At 37.7% G+C, this 17,471-nt stretch overlaps 1 protein-coding gene across 7 annotated transcripts in view; it reads left to right on the top strand.

The window, feature by feature from the left end:
- The window catches only part of syt14a (synaptotagmin XIVa), a 41,943-nt gene extending 31,434 nt beyond the window's left edge, over window positions 1-10,509 (top strand). For 2 of the 7 annotated variants that reach the window (XM_084092723.1, XM_084092720.1), the window contains 6 exons: window positions 1,064-1,335; window positions 4,935-5,384; window positions 5,681-5,870; window positions 5,971-6,027; window positions 6,455-6,511; window positions 9,423-9,873. In XM_084092723.1, the coding sequence (XP_083948849.1) occupies window positions 1,064-1,335; window positions 4,935-5,384; window positions 5,681-5,870; window positions 5,971-6,027; window positions 6,455-6,511; window positions 9,423-9,736 (1,340 nt within the window). In that variant the 3' untranslated portion in view covers window positions 9,737-9,873. Of the gene's footprint in view, window positions 1-1,063; window positions 1,336-4,934; window positions 5,385-5,680; window positions 5,871-5,970; window positions 6,028-6,454; window positions 6,512-9,422 lie in introns of all 7 variants that reach the window. The other 5 variants (XM_084092724.1, XM_084092721.1, XR_014603524.1 and 2 more) reach the window with 4 other exon arrangements.
- The last annotated feature ends 6,962 nt before the right edge of the window (window positions 10,510-17,471 follow it).

The raw sequence follows: 17,471 nt of genomic DNA, 5'->3' as shown, positions 1-17,471 counted from the left end.
TGATTTGAGACACAAGTGTGTTGGTAGTGCATTTTGAATGTGAAATTAACTGCTGTGCCAAGTTGAAAGTTGGTAAGGAGATTGAGAAGTATTGAGAAATGTGTCCTAGCAATTGTACAAAACTGTCATTGAAACGTATTACATTAAATGAGAAATAATACAAAATATCACTGCAAACTAAAATGTATGAATTGAGGGAGAGTTTCAAAAAAGTGTTTAACTAACTTGAAAATTCACAGAATCAGCAATGTCTGAGGTGTCTCTTCCCAATAGTCAGAACCACTTATCCCAGCCACACTCCAACAGAGAGTGTGTGTGTGTGTGAGAGAGAGAGAGAGAGAGAGAATGCACTATATTTATGAGATAGCTAAATCTTCCTGTCCTAGCCAGTAGCATGTTACTATGGCAACAGCCACTTGGTTCATTCTCTTTACAGAGCAGTTTATATTGTAGAGTACATGCAGGTAAATCACAGCACGCTTTGCCATTTATTTCAATTTCAGATTCTCATAAAGCCACTAGCAGCATCAGTATATCCTCAAATTTCCTTGATTTTCTACATTTAAAATGAGAAATGGCGATTTGTTTAATTGATCTCATTCAGTGATTTGTATCTCTTGAAGGACACCTGAATCATTTATGAAGATGCAGGTTTAATGAATATGTCTACACTGTGTGTAAAACCAAGTTTTGACCTTTTCTTGAGTTGAGCTAAGTGGTTTCAAAGAACCACTCTTTTCTTAGACTTTACCAGAGACCTTTGAATACCATATAGTATGCTGTATCATAAATTACAAGGTCGTGATGTGTGCTGCTAAAGACACAAAGGCTTCAGTTTCATTCTCATGTAGGAGTGACACATGAATTAGAGTTTCTGAGATCATTCTGTCATTGAGCATAAATCTAAACTTAATATAATGTCATATTGTCACTCCAACTGATGCACTTTCTAAGCCACTTAAGATGATATTTGCCATTTCATGTCCTGCACTTGAACTTTTTGATATTGAACATTGAGCTAAATAATACCTAAATGCATCTCTTTCACTTTGCCCTACATCAGTAAACTGTATCCAGCGGATGAGGCGGACTCCGCCATTGGACGAGCTGCAGCCTCCGCCCTATCAGGATGAGGATGGGTCACCACGTATGTCGTGCACACCCTCTGACCTGGGCGATGCCAAATGTGACCTTTCCCATGGGAGCGAGAGCCCTAGACACAGCTATGGGAAATGTCCAAGCGAGGTCAGTGAAGCACAGGACACAGAGAGTTTCCTTAACAAGGGCTATGAAGAAGATGTACCCAGCGACAGCACAGCTGTACTCAGCCCAGAGGTGAGTGTTTGAGCAAAGAAGTACTTACCAAAATACTTACCTACAATAACACTGGTCTACAGCCAAAATGATTATGAAATAAATGTAGTTAAACTTTCTGATCAACTAATCAAACTAATTCTAAGTCACTGAGAATGAAAATGATGCTTAAAATTGGCTCTAGTTTTCAAGATATGCTATTAGGTCATTATATACGACCCTTGATTTGAATGGTGAAGGATAAGTGAGTTTTTCAATTTAAACCCGAAATGATTAAAATACATCTTTGACTGGATCTATGAATAAATCTATGAATGGGTTTGGACAGTACTTGCTTTTTAGGCAAAACAATGAATGATGCAATCTGAAGCTGGTATTGCATCATTCATGATATTATTATATCATGTTATTACTAGAAGGCATGGATGATGCAATCTTAACGAAGCTTACATCCATCTGCTGAACAAATTGCCCTATATCAGCTCTAGAAATCATACAGGGGTGCGTTTCCCGTACAACGAAATAAGGCTGGTCACACACTTGAAGATTTTAAGCCAGATTTTAGGCCTGATTTGCAAACCCCAACAATCTGGGGCACGTGGTCCGATTCGAGGCTTCTTGCAACAGAGTTTTTGTCCAAAAAGTCCTCAATTGTGTGGTGTCATTATGATTATTTTACTGCTCCAGATCGCGTCGGAGTCCGCACGATCCCAAATCGTAAATATCAAACATGTTTTTGATATTTGACTCTTCATCGGGCTGCCTCTGACGTGATGCGTGCAACAGCCAATGAGAGCGAGCAAGCTTCACCAACCGGATGTTGCCTGCTTTTTATATAGCTGAAACTTGGCAGCCACAAACATGCCACGAAAGTGGAGTATTAAGAAAGAAGATCACCCATATTCTTTTTTTCTCCTTCGTTTTTCTTCCCGTAAAACAAAACTCACGCCAATGACACCGACACCGACTCGTTGAACTATTCTCATAACGATGGAACTTGCGACTTGGGAAACACATAACTCAGTGCCAGGAGGGCCAGAGCCATACAGAGTTTAGTTTTAACCTTGCTCCAACACACACACCTGTAGTTTTCAAATAAGCCTGAAGGACTCAATGAGCTGGATCAGGTGTGTTTACTTAGGGTTGAAGCTAAACTCTGCAGGTCTGTGGCCCTACAGGAACTGAGTTTTGCACCACTGTTATACAGTGTCATGCTCTCTTATTTGTCAGTGTTTGATTTTGCAAAGGGACACATTTCTGTTTAGTCAAAGTGAGCAGAGATGCCTCGTACTTTTTGAACAGTGCAGATAACTTCAAATTGAGCCCATCATTGTTTGCAGACTATTGCTGGACAGTGACAAGAGACACTCCATTTAAAAAATACAAGAGAACAAGCCAAGAAGCGCCTGAATAGGACTAAACTATGTTCAGTTTTTTGCCTTTTGTTTCATAATAAATTTGATTTATATAACCCTTTTGCTGATGTTTAAAGTCTTACATAAACAGGACAGATGACAGGCACTATCTAAACAATATACATAAACGTAAAATATAATAACTTACATATCTTGAAAACACTAGCCAATCAGTTAATTGTCATATTTAAATACAGCACATCAAAATGCATAATAAAAAGCACATTTTATCTCTGAAGCAAACGAGAAAATTGTAGACCAGTGTAATCTGGCAATTTCAAAAATACAAATAGCCCCCTTTGTTTAAAAAGACATGTTGCTTCCTTGCTTATTCATTCAAAAACTGTTTTCCAGCAGAAAGCTCATTTTGATTGGTCTTTTTTAAAGTTGTTTTTAGGGCATTGCTGTCATGTGTGATTTGCTGAAGTACTTTCATGATTTCATTACCTTAACATCACATGCATTCAAACAGATGCATGCACAAACGCCTTCATAATTCATTATGTATGTGCTGTAGACACCTACGTAATCATTTATATATTTACAGCAGTGTGATGCAGCAGCACTCATTGTACAATACTGAGCCACATTTTTAGTCTAACTTATGTTATATGAATTATAGCAATAAAAATCTTGTCTCAGCAAATGTCATAACTGTCTGTTTTATGGATTTAAAGCTGTCATATACAGTTGTGGTCAGAATTATTGGCATCCCTGGTAAATATGATCAAAGATGGCTGTAAAAATCTGCATTGTTTATCATTTGATTTTTCATTTAATAAAATTTCTAAAATCCAACCTTTCATTGAAGTAAAAGAATTGGAAGTGGGGGGAAATCACATTATGAAATAAATGCTTTTCTCCAAAACACGTTGGCCATAATTATTGGCACCATTTTAATAAATACTTTTTGCAACCTCCTTTTGCCAAGATAACAGCTTTGAGTTTTCTCCTATCATGCCTGATGAGTTTGGAGAACACCTGACAAGAGATCAGAGACCATTCCTCCATAAAGAATCTCTCCAGATCCTTCAGATTCTCAGCTCCATGTTGGTGCTTCTTCTCTTCAGTTCAGCCCACTCATTTTCTAAACGGTTCAGGTCAGGGGACTGGGATGGTCATGGCAGAAACTTCATTTTGTGCTCAGTGACACATTTTTGTGTTGATATTTACGTTTCTTAGTGTTTGGTCTTTTGGTATTTGGTAGAATCCATGATGCCATGTATCTGAACAAGATGTCTAGGACCTCCAGCTAAAAATAGGCCCACAACATTAAAGATCCAGCAGTATATTTAGCCTTGACTTGTTTGCACCAAACCCATCTGTTTTTTTGTTTTGTTTTTTCATATGAACATAGAATCTGGTCCCTTTTGAAGTTCCAGTCGTGTCTGACAACTGAATATGCTGGAGTGTGTTTTTGGATGAGTGGGAAGGAATTTTTCTTGAAACTCTCCAAAAACAACATTTGGTGATGTAGGTTTTTTTTCTGACCCCAAGGCTCAACTAATCTCTGCAATTCTCCATCTTTCATCCTTGGACAGTCTTTGGCCACTCAAACTTTCACACGGCCTCTTCCAGGCAGATTTGTAACATCTTTAGTTGATTGAAACTTCTTTATTATTGCCATTTGTGGAAATGGTGGAAATGGATATGTTCAACGCTTTAGCTATTTTCTTAGAGCCTCTTTCTGTTTTGTGAAGCTTAATCTTTTGCTGCAAATTAGAACTATATTCTTTGGTTTTACTCCTTGTGATGGATGATTAAGGGAATTTGGCATTTGTGTTTCCTCAAATTCATACTCCTGTGAAACAAGTCATAGCTTGACAATTTCATGTTCCTAGTCACCCTGGTGTGCTAAAATTTCTAGGGTGCCAATAATTGTGGCCAACGTGTTTTGGAGAAAAACATTTATTTCATAAAGTGATTTTCTCCCCACTTTCAATTCTTTCACTTCAATGAAAGGTTAGATTTTTGCTAATTTTTGAATGAAAGATCAAAAGGATAAACAATATTTTTACAGCCATCTTTGATCATATTTACCAGGGGTGCCAATAATTCTGACCACAACTGTATGAGTTCATATGAATGTAAACACACTGTGCACATTTACCAAAGAGATCAATCTGCCGTTCACCACATCAAGCCTCAGATGGTAATTGTTCCTCCCTCTAAATATCTCGGTTTTTCTATCATTCATCTCTTTAGGATCTGTCAGCACGTGGATCAGCGGCTCAGCTTCCAAAAGGTTATGACCCTGAGCCTCTCGCTCAATACGGAACTCTCGACGTCATCTTCGACCATGATTCGTCTGACCAGCGTCTGTCCGTCACGATAACAGCACTGACGGACATTCCTTCTCTCAAACGCACGGGTAACATCTCCTGGCAGGTGCATCTAGTGCTGCTGCCCACCAAAAAACAGAGGGCAAAAACCATCATCCAGCGTGGCCCCTGCCCCGTCTTTACAGAGACATTTCACTTCAGCAATATTGAGTCGGAGATGATCGGGAACTATGCCGTCCGGTTCCGCTTGTACAGCGTCCGCAGGATGAAGAAGGAGAAGGCTCTCGGAGAGAAGGTGTTCTACCTCACCAAACTCAACCTGCAGGGCAAGATGTCAGTCCCCATCATACTGGACCCCTGCTGCAACATACCTGTGAGTGTGATAAAACTTTATGTACAAAAGTCTCAAAAATGCTTCAGAAATGTATATATATATATATATATATATATATATATCATGAACTAACAATGAACAATATATTCTTATAGTATTTATTAACCTTTGTTAATATTAATAAAAAAATGTCACAGTGCATTAACTATGAAAACGGATGCAACATTTGATCTAATATTATTATTTATATATATATATATATATATATATATATATATATATTCTGTAAAAACTTTGTAAATGTTAGGCCTAAACTAAAATGATTTGTGTCCCAGGGCAGTGACTCTCAGGCAAGCGTGTCAGACGTGTCGTGCAGTGAGACGGCCTCTTCGTTCCCGTCTGCCGGTCAGGGGGCGGCTCCAGAGATCCTGCTGGGGCTTGTGTACAACGCCACTACAGGACGACTCTCTGTGGAGGTCATCAAAGGAAGCCACTTTAAAAACCTGGCGGCAAATAAACCTCCCAGTGAGTCCAAGAGCTGCTCAACATGATTGCTTTAGATAGCCATTCCAGAGTACTTCACCAACAAATTTGTCTTTGTATTTCCTGTATCATATTATATAAGGATTGCAGGATCAAAACGTGTCACCTCTCACCTTTGACCCCAAAGGTGCCCGTAACCGTATGTTCCCTCTTTCTTTCTCGCTCTGTAATTTTCTGTCATATCACCCTTCTGATAAACGCTGCCCTAAATGACCTCCTAACCTTCCCAAAGCTTCCATCACACTTCAGTCAAAGAGTGCAATATAAGAGCTTTATGCCTTCAAAAAGCACTCATAACTCCATGTCATTAAACGATATTCAGCCCATAGATTCAGACAGCGTTATGAAATGGTGATGAAGGCTGCATGTCTCTCTTATGCATTGACCTTTAACCTGAAGTGATGCTGTGTGTGCTTTATGAACACGTTACATCTGACCTAATGTCATTGAACCTTCAAACCTTTTTACCTGCTCTTTTCCTCCTGCTGTTGTTGATATTCTCTCTCTTTCTCCCTGATGACTGCCGACCCCCTCTGCTCTCGCTGTCTCTCCTCTCCTGTTGTCAGACGGTTTGTTCTGTTGTCTAAAGCACTTGATAGGTGGGCAGGTGTACATAATCCGAGGTGAGTTTTCTCTGGCTACCTTTATCAGCATCGGACGTTGTTCATCCATCTTTCTTTTGTCACGCTTCCTCGTTTCATCATCGATCCTTGGTGTTAGACTGGCGAATACTTCTACATGGATGCTGAAGGTTTGATCTGTGGAAAATTTGAGCGCAAATTAATGTAAAATTCTATACAGAAGGAAGATTTAGAAAACATGTGAAGCATGTTATCCATTTAGTCTTCATCCATGGAGAAGGTTCAAATGCTTCTTTTTTTTTAGACCATGTTATGTTGGATGGTACAGTATGCTATTATTTTCTCTGTCCTCTGTAGTGATGTTTGCATGCATCCCCTAACCTTGTGTCTTTTTTTTAATGTCTGGATTTTTTAAACCACATTTACTAGATCATTTGCTTGAATCATTTGAATCGTTCTCGTCATGTGACTGGTAGTTCTAGTCCAAGATGCCAGAGAGATGTAGAGGTCTTTGTAGGCATGTAGCCATGTGAGTGGTTCTTCTATGTTTGCAGACAGTGGGAAATTTTAGGGCTTTTACTGTTAATTAAATATGTTAAAACACTTTTTTTATTTTGATCTAGATCTGTTTGTGATCTCTATATCATGCTTCATTAAAATAAATAATTGTCATAAAAAACTCTAAATTAGTCTAACAATATGTGTATACACTTTATACACGTATATACATAATATATATAAAATATATAATATCAGAGTTTAAATTTTGGGAAGAGAATGCTTCATACTTAATTGTGACCCTGGATCACAAAACCAGTCACGTCGCACGGGTATATTTGTGGCAAAAGCCACTTATACATTGTATGGGTCAAAATTAGCGATTTTTAGAAGATATTTTGGAAATTTCCAACCGTAAATATACAAAACATTTATTTTTGTGAGGGAATGCAGCACAATCGCGAACATAAATGGAGAACTTTAAAGGAGATTTTCTCAATGTTTCGATTTTTTTGTACCCTCAGATTCCAGATTTTCAATAGTTGTATCTTGGCCAAATATTGTCATATCCTAACAAACCATACATCATTGGAAAGCTTATGTATTCAGTTTTCAGATGATGCATGAATCTCAATTACAAAAAATTGACCCATGTGACTGGTTTTGTGGTCCAGGGTCACAATTTTGGGATCAAAAAATTGCAAAAACTGCTGTACGCCACAATAACTTTGTCTCATTTACAGCATTGATACATGCTAACAGATATGTGTAATCCTAGTGTTTTCCATAACTTTATCAGTGCAGATGACTAGTATTTTATGTACTGTCAACTACCGAAGGTTGATTTCTGTGGCAGGAAGTGTTTAGACTCCTGAATAACTGCATCACAGAGGCTAATCAGCCCTCTTGAACTGCTATTGAACTCTTTCACATTCAGCTTGAGGAGCTGCACTGATTTCCTCAGTGCCAGGTATGAGTCTACATTCCCATCTCTAAAATCAGCGCTTCTTTAGCTCGGCTCTTCTATTAGTTGGAAAAATAGAGGAGAGTGAAACATTTTTTTGAAAACGCAGCAAGATGACTCCACAGGAAGCCCGCACTGACACAAAGACACAGAGAATACTAACGTCTGTTGTATTCTAGTGTATTCAGGCAGGGCAGCAGAAAGCACGCTCAGAGGAGTTCAACTGCACTCTGAATTCGATCCCGTGAAAGGCCCCGTGCTGCACCAGAGTCTGCTTTGAGTGCATCTGTAGAGTCGCAGTTCAAAAGGTTCTGAAATGAGAAGACAGAGGAGTGATGCGAGACTCAATTATTAATCAGTGAGCATTGATTCGTGCCGTGCGTTAATGAAAAAGAGAAACTGAATGGCTCGTTTTCAACCAATACATTTCATCCTGTATTAATGAATGGAATAATCAATTGCTTTTCAGATAAATTGAGAGATTGAAGCATTGCCAGGCAGGATCCGTAGCATTGAAAACCTCCACGCTGGCAGAAGAACCGCACCACAACAATATCTTGTTACTAAATTTAACGTCTCAACTTCCGAACCTACAATTATTGAAATAGTATTGTTTTTGTAAATAATTTTTCCCGGCTGAAAACTGTGATTATTGTGGGGTTTTTTTATTTATTATTGTTTTATTGTACTTTTATTTTATTTATTTTTTTGAATGCAAAAATGTGTATTTTTGTCTTGTTTTCCAGTAAAAATGTCTAAACCATCTTAAAACTAGACATATTTATTTTATAAAACTAGATTTCTTTATTTTATGACACTTTTTTTAAAAGCCCCCTGTAGTCAATTATTTTATCCCTTAAAACTCATCTTTGATCACCAGAATAATGTTTAAGCGTTTTTTCCTTTAAAAAAAAAAATATTTATGCCTTAAATTACCTTGAATGTAACTCTACACCCTTGCCTCATTTAGTAGGCTATATGCTGTTTTATGAATATGCAAATTAGCCCCGCCTCCACTCACTCACAACAGCTCAGAGATCCACTCGTTGAGGATCACTTTGACGTGATTGGTAACAATGTAGTTTGTGATGTCAGAAACACCAGCGATTTCAAACCGCGTTTCTGAAGAAAATACTCTGCAATGATTTTGACTTCACCACATAGACATATAAACAATATTAAAACCTTGATTTTCACCACAGGTGGATTTTAAGAATAAATCTAACAAACACTGTGTGAGATTTAACCTTAAAAATAAATTTCCCACTGGGGTAAAAACTGATAAACTTAATTCAAGATATACTTACATATTTTTACTGGAAATCAAAATACTGGTTAAGATTTTTTTCTTCTTCTCAAATTTCTTCTCAGATTTCTCAAAGTACTCTTTTGGATTGGTTTGGATGGACTGATTTGACAGTAAAAGTTTTAGGACTACTGAACATAGAATGAAAGTTTCTCTGACTGACATCCTGTTTCATCCTGTTTCAGACACTTACGTAAAGCTGACTCTACTGAACTCAATGGGTCAGGAGATGTCCAAGTGCAAGACATCGATTTGCCGCGGCCAGCCCAACCCTACCTACAAGGAGACCTTTGTGTTCCAAGTAGCTCTGTTCCAGCTCTCTGATGTCACGCTCATCCTGTCGGTCTACAACAAGCGCAGCATGAAACGGAAGGAGATGATTGGCTGGATCTCTCTGGGGCTGAACAGCTCTGGGGAGGAGGAGCTAACACACTGGACTCAGATGAAGGAATCGAAGGGACAACAGGTGTGTCGATGGCATAGTCTATTGGAGTCCTAGAATGTCAGTATGTGACGGCAACGATATGTGTAATGGGGTGGGGGGACCAAGAGCAGGTCAGGCCCTCGAACGGTCCCAAACCGACAGAGCTGGCCCCCACTGCAGTGCATTATGAGAAACGCGAGCAGTTCTAGGGATGTAATCTGCTTTCCTTCCCAATGCATTGCAGGAAATGGGTTAGAGAAATTATGAAAACAGAGTTAAATGCCACACCGTTAACGGAGGAAACACTAATGAGACAGAGTTTTATGTTTATTTGGATATTTATTTGGATATTTTCTGACTTGACTTGATGTTTCTATTTTTGTTCTACTTTAGTTGTAATGTTTCTAAAGGGGTTATAGGCACAGTAAGAGAGAAATAATAAATTAATATATGTGTGAGTGTGAGATCCAGGCATGAAAGATCTGCAAAGATGAGGCGAGTTAAAATGTCTTCGCTCAGATGATAAACTGGCATTCTGAGATTACATTGCATTGACTTTAAAGCAGGAATAAAATTACTGTCCGGTTGACTACTGTATATGCCAATTTTAATGGATACTCTGACAGATGTGCATTATCTACATGAATGGCTGGCTTTCCTTGACATGTGATCAGATTGTCTAGATCTCATTCTAATACATGATGTGGTTCATTCCACTTTGAAATCTACTATCAGAGTGCCAATCCAGACTTCACTGCATACAGCCTGTCATCCGGCTGTCATTTATATGTCAGCTATTTTATTCCACTCATTCTAAATTTAATACCTTGCAATCAGAAACATGCCACAAAATAGAATAGATAAAAGAAAAATATTCTTTTCATTCTCAATATGACATTAACAGCCAATAAGTAGCCTATAGAACTTTTAATGTATTAACTAGGCCTATACATTTCTAGAAACACCTTATAAAATCAATTTAATATAATACATATTTAATATGATAATACCTTAATAATAAAAATATGATATAAAATATATTAAATTATTTGTTAACTTGTACAGTCATGATATGGAACACACATTATTAGTTTGATAAAACCTTGTAAAATTGAAGCATTTATTAATTGATTTAGGTTTACCAGCAAATAGGTAAGCTAAGTGAACCGCTTTCATATTTAAACTATATATTATAGAAGAAAGCCCTTACAATAAAATAATATAATGCAAATTCATATTTGGTCATGTTGACCAAAATGCTTTCACCACTGCAAAGAACTATCCAAGAATATCTAAAAAGATAAGTATAATGATAATTATAGTTACAGATACAGACGACATGTTCTGTTCATTGTAAACGATATTCAGCCCATAGATACAGACAGCGATATGAAATGGTGATGAAGGCTGCATGTCTCTCGTATGCATTGACCCTTAACCTGAAGTGATGCTGTGTGCTTTATGAACATGTTCATGTGGTTATGTCGCTTGCCGCTTAAATTCTCAAGCGTGTTAAAGTTGGGTGGACTCTGATTGGCTGTCAATGTTTTTATCATTCTTCGGCTAGGGAAAAAATCGGATTCCAACAATATTGTCCCTCTGAGTTGTTATCGTCCACGCTGTATTGACTCGTTGAATGAGAACGGTAATTCAAACATTATAGTCATAGTTACGGTCCTTGGTGTGAACAGGCTTTAAGCCCTGTGTAATACAATAAACTCTTTGTTGACTTAGCTGACTTTGACTGGTACCAAATCAGTGTCCTAGACACGCCAATGTTTGAGTTTTGACAAATGGGATTTAAAAAATGAAGAACAATGTGCAAATGCATCATCAGCTCTTACTCTGACTTTAGAGCCGTGAGACATTACAAAACCATTTTTGAGTAGTTGCTAACATGTGGTGAAATGAAGAGTGTATTACGTTAAGTTAAAGCCATACTTTAACAACAACCTGTTCCCTCTTATCTTTTGTATTGAATTTGTGTGATCTTACGATCCTGAATGTTGAATTTTAGTACCTGAGAGACTCAACAATCAGTACTGCAACACTAGAGATACAGACTGCCAGTGTTCTGGCTGAATGTCCTGTAGAGGACCAGTATGAAACTGTGAGGATGTTTAAAGTACATGATGATGAGGATGCTTCTCAGCGCTTTTGCTCTGTCTTTTCAAGTGTCCTGATCTCTGTGCGGTCAACCTGTGAAATCTGTCTTGAACTAGTTTCTTTCCTTTCTTGAGCGATGGTCAAACTCACTCAGTGATTGTTACGTACTGTAAACAGCACATAGATTTTGCTGATCTATTTTTGTATCTATATATTTGAGAAAATGGACTCACTTTCTTGGTAAATGTATGAAGCTCTGTGAGCAGTATGGAGTTGTAGACTTTGTTCTACTTTCACAGTTCAGTTGATATTTGGTACTATTTGGTTAAAGGAACTGTTTTATTAGTGAATGTGAAGAGGGTGAAGAGGGTGTAGTTTGTGTGATGTTGCATACTGTTATATGTATTCTTAGCTCTGTTGATGTCGTCATTTCAGGTGATGATGTATGAACCTGTTTACTCCCCTCAAAAAAAAGAGAGACTAAAAGGGTCAGCAATGTCAAGTAGCTCAACTCTGAGCTGGTATGTTTTGTAAGACCTGAATTAAGCACATGTTTAGGGCACATAATGGAGTCATGAAACACATCTTGTGAAAGAGTCAGACTGTAACGGTCTTCAGAGAGTCACAACTGGACAATATCTTCCACAAAACGCACAGCTGGGCTGATCTTTCTCTCTCACGCTGGGAGATGTTCTCAGTTTCTTCTTGGCAAACTGAGTAGATAGTCCCAAAATCTTATTTTACCATTCTGTCAACCATTAAGCCTGAGAAAATGCCACAGCTGTCAAAATTGCGATGACATAATACAGCACAATGTTGAGATGTAGGATGTTAAATGCGTTATGACTAGAAAACAGCTGTGTCACAAACTGACATAAAGAGGCTATTATGTCTCAAGTGTGACAGTTTTATGAGTGGCTTGGAACACTGTTGCCTCCTGCAGATATGGCTTCCAAATTATTTTCCCACTATACAGTAAATGAGAATCTGACTGTACCCGCAGTCCCTTCGGCTCAACCCTGACAGTAGCTTCAGACCTGTCCATCTTTAAAGGGACAGTTCCCATAAAAATTAACATTTTGCCGTCGTTTATGCACTCTCATGTTGTTCTAACCTTGTATTATTCCATGAAACACAAATTGAGATGTTAGGCAGAATGTTCAAGCTGTACTTTTCCACACAACAAACATGCTTTCAGGTTCTGATTTCTTCTGTGTCAGAATATAACTTTTGTGCTATTTTCCAAGTGTTTCCAAGAACAATTAAATGTTTTTGACGGAAGTCTCTTATGCTCACCAAGGCTCTAAGTATTTGATCAAAAATAGAGTAAAACAGTAATATTGTGAAATATTAATACAATTTAAAATGTAATTTATTCATGTGACCGTAAAGCTGAATTTTCAGCATCATTACTCCCGTCATCAGTGTCACATGATCCTTCAGAAATCATTCAAATATGCTGATTTGGTGCAGATGGAACAAGTAATATTATTATCAAAATTGAACACAGTTGTGCTGCTTGAAGTTTTTGTAGAAACTGTGATAAAAAATGTGAGGGTTTCTGTGATGAACAAAAAGTTTAAAAAAAATAGCATTTACTTGAAATAGATGTTGTTGTATCGATGTACTGTAAAATTATTTGCTGTAACTTTTGATCAGTTGAATGTATCCTTGCTGAGTAAAAGCATTAATTTCTTAAAACAAACACAAACAAAAAACGTACTGACCCCAAACTTTTACAATAGTGTTTGTCTTTAAAATATAGAATATAGAAACATTTTTATGTCCATTTTATATCATGGCAGTCATCACGGGCAGAATGTCCAAGCTGTTATTTTGTATAAAATATCATATTTAACTGAAATACAAAAAAAGAAATATGGGGTCTGAACAACATGAGGGTGAGTATACGACAGCATTTTCTTTTTACTAAGAACTGGAAAAAATTCTAGAATTTTCAAACCTAGCCTGAACAGACGCTGGAATGCAAAGCAAACGCTCTGCTGTGTCTTTACAGCTTGACAGATGAAACGGCATTTTCTCTTATAATGTTTAATGTGTGTGAATGAGTCCTACCAGTGCCTGATGAAAGCTCACAGCTGTCACAGCTCCTCTCCCATAAGGCTTTTCCACAGCTCTGCAGAAGTCTGTAAGTGAGAAGACAACTTACAGACCAGTGATGGACATTTTAGGAACCCATCTTATTCTAACTCAGTGACAGAGGTTCTGTTCAATTTACAGAACTTATAAACACCAGCATAAAAAATAAAAAAAGTTTTAGGATTTATTGCACATGAAGCACACTCTCCCTGTGCTCTCTCTGTGTCCCAACATGATTCAGGTGTAACATGCCACTGACACCTTCAACTTTCACAAGGTGTGTTCCAACTAAAACCAGTTTTAAACAATCTATACATGTTCTGAACATTGTGTATGTGTTTCAGATTCTTTTTATTTTGCTTTTTCACTTTATTCTCAAAATGCTTTAAATGAATTGCCTATATACCCACCGATTCAGTCGGTGCCTTACTTTTCTCTGGAGAATGTTTTTATGATGTTTTTGAAACGTTGCAGCATTCCTATACAGCAATGTTGTGTCACCTTGTGTATTCATACTTCTGTACAACCGCTGTAGTTTTGATTTGTAAATGAAGTCTTACATGATACATTAAAAAGATACATTTGTATGTGATTCTGTTTTGAAAAGAATTATCTGCTAATAGTCTCTGTCTGTCTGTTTTATCAAGGAATGTGTGATTGTCTCAAGTATAGGATTTCATTTTAGGTTTGAATTTTTTTTCAAAAATAAAGTTTTTCTCCGATAAAGGCAATCTCCGAATGCAACTGAGCTTTCCATCTTTACTCTCCTCATGTTACGTTGCATTCGGAGATCGACTACTTTTGACTGACACAATTCCAGCCACCGGAAACACTAACTGATAAAGCGAGTCGTACAAAACCTTTCTTTTTAGTAAACTTTGTGTACACAAACAATGTTGTCAATGCTCGAGATCATGTGTAGAGCCCCTGGTGATACTTCGAGCAAAGTTTCATGGTGTTGAGCCTCCTTAGTGTTTTAAAAATAGCGATTTTTGATGCTATCATAGTAGTGCCCCTAGCACTACCATTCAAAAGGCATTTTGACCGAAAACGAAAATACGGTCAATCTTAAAAATGGAGTTTCCATTCTAATTATGCTTTTGCACATGTTTGACTTGGGTAGATTAACAAAAATAGCCTAGGTTGCAATTTGGCGAGAGTTACCCTTTAAGAAATAGCAAATTAAAGTTTGGGAATTATATAGCAAAAACAATTTGTAGCAATTTTTTTAGCCCTAAAATGGGGAATAAAAGGGAAATGATAGGTGAATAACACTGATGTAGAAGCACCTTACTCTGATTTTTAGCCTAAGCTTGACATAAACTCTAAACTTGTCCTTCAAATCTAATTGGTTGATTGGAATTTTGTTCCAGAATCAACAAAGATGTTGATCCAGGAACATGTTGTACTTTGTGAAATCAGGTTCTGGTAAGAGGACGACAGGAAGAAAAAAACGGGAAAAACTACACCACCATGTGGTGCAATGTTACGTACAGCGTGTGAGCAAAAATCCAGTTGTTTGACTGTAGATCCTTTCTGTTGAATAACTGTTTTGGAAACATTAGTGTCAAAAGACAAATTGCTGTCAGCTACAGAAGGTGAAATTCTGTGACTCAGTTTAGAGGAGGAGACAGAAAAGTTGTATTTGATTTAAGAGGGCAACTGTTTTACCTCACACATACATTTACTATCATACCAATCAATATGTTCATGTACCTCTCCTGCCATATGCACTTTGGATGCTCATAAATAAGTAGACATGACACGTCACAACCCTACTAAGTGCTTGTCTGCGTGAGGGGAGTGTGTTTTGAAGGGCCCATTAAACTTTCAGTTTTATCCTGAAGGAAAGAGCTATCTTCAGAGTGCTTAAACATGGACAGCAGCTCCCTGCAAGTCAATATTTATTCCCGCTGCTTGGCTGGAGTGAATAAAGAGGAATCTGAACTCTGTGACCTTACTACTATAATGTAGCAGAAACCGAACCATGCTGTAAGATTAGAGGGTGAATGAATAGTCTTCAAAACAAGTGTATTTGTCTAAAGATATAATTCATAAATCAAAAAGTGTCCTCTACTGCTGAAATAAGAGCAGGAATAAATGTTTTCTAAAATATGGACTTTTTAAAATATGGTCCTGCTTATTACAATCAATTCCCCTTTACTACATACTAAAGGACAGGGAGAGAGATTCACTATAAAAGTGCTGGTACAGTTAACCACAATGCATGGTTTCCATTTATTTAAAAGATGCTGTTTCTCTCTGGAGCTCCCAGTCACCTGGAAAAGTACTTCAACACAGGGCTGCTTTTCACACAAGAAAATAAATTACCGACTCTGGCACAGAAGTGTATGTCTGCTTCTAACTAGAAACAGGGTGTGTTTTTTGGAACCTGGCGTCAGTTAAAGAGAAACTGAGCAAGAAAAAAACTTTTGTGTGTCTGTGTGTGTCTTGTTCTTGTAAGGGTTAAAACATTTTTTTTTTTTTTTTTTTTTTTACTTTTAAAGAAATAGCTTTTTAAGGACTACAACAAACGGCTGGTAGGGACTACACGACATTCCTCCCGGGTTAGTGACATCACTAACCCTACAATTTGCATAAACCCCGCCCCCGGGAACGCCATTTATATATTATCATGACAGAATATGCTAATCAATGATTAGATGATAACTACACATAAACTATTTAAAATCATCAACTAACCATTCAGAAATGTCCGGTTTGAAATAAAAAGCTAAAAGTTTTTGAAATTTTCAGTGCATGTCTGTGTGAGGTAAAAGGACACAAGCTGTTGAAGCTCCGCCCCCTGTGCCAGGAACAGCAGCTCATTTGCATTTAAAGGGACAGACACAAAAACTGTGCGTTTTTGCTCACCTTCAAAAAGTGACAACTTTACCATGCTATATAAAAATATTTGTGGGGTATTTTGAGCTAAAACTTCACATACGCACTCTGGGGACATCAAAGACTTATTTTACATCTTGTGAAAAGGGCATTATACCACCCCTTTAACAAACAGGTGTGTGTGTGTGCTATATTTGCCAATAAACTCTAAAGATCATGGGAAGTCTATTGGAGACCTTTACACTAAGTGTAGGCTACAAGTTTCCCAGCTAGCAAAAAGTCGTCTATTAGACGTTGAATAGACGTGAATCTTCAACGTCTAATTATGACTTTTCAACGTTGAAAACAGGTCGATCTTCAACGTCTTGATGGAATATGTAAAACTCTTTAAAGTTATTTGAGATAATAATGAACATGGTTTTGTAGTTTGTTTTTCTCCATTATTTTAGCATGTATAACAGACTTATCCTGTCTTTGATGATCAGTTGAAAACACGTAGTCAAATAGTCCGGCCGAAACTACTTAGTTGAAATCACGTCGTAAACCAGTCCAAGGCGGAACGACTTATTTTCAACCATATTTCAACGTTGAAAGACAGTAATTGTTTACTGGGTTGTGCGTGTGAGAGTGATGGAGGGACCTGTATCGCAGCCAAAGAACCAAAAATCGGCACGACTTGGCGTTCACTCCACCTCTTCTACAGGGAACACCGGAGAAAAGCGCTCAGGAGCGCGGCTGGAAAATACGGACCGCCGCTCCT

This window comes from Abramis brama, assembly GCF_963993115.1.
Source record: "Abramis brama genome assembly, chromosome: 19".
Classification (NCBI taxonomy): domain Eukaryota; kingdom Metazoa; phylum Chordata; class Actinopteri; order Cypriniformes; family Leuciscidae; genus Abramis; species Abramis brama.
Note: the sequence above shows the minus strand (reverse complement) of the source record. Positions and strands in the feature narration are given on the sequence as shown.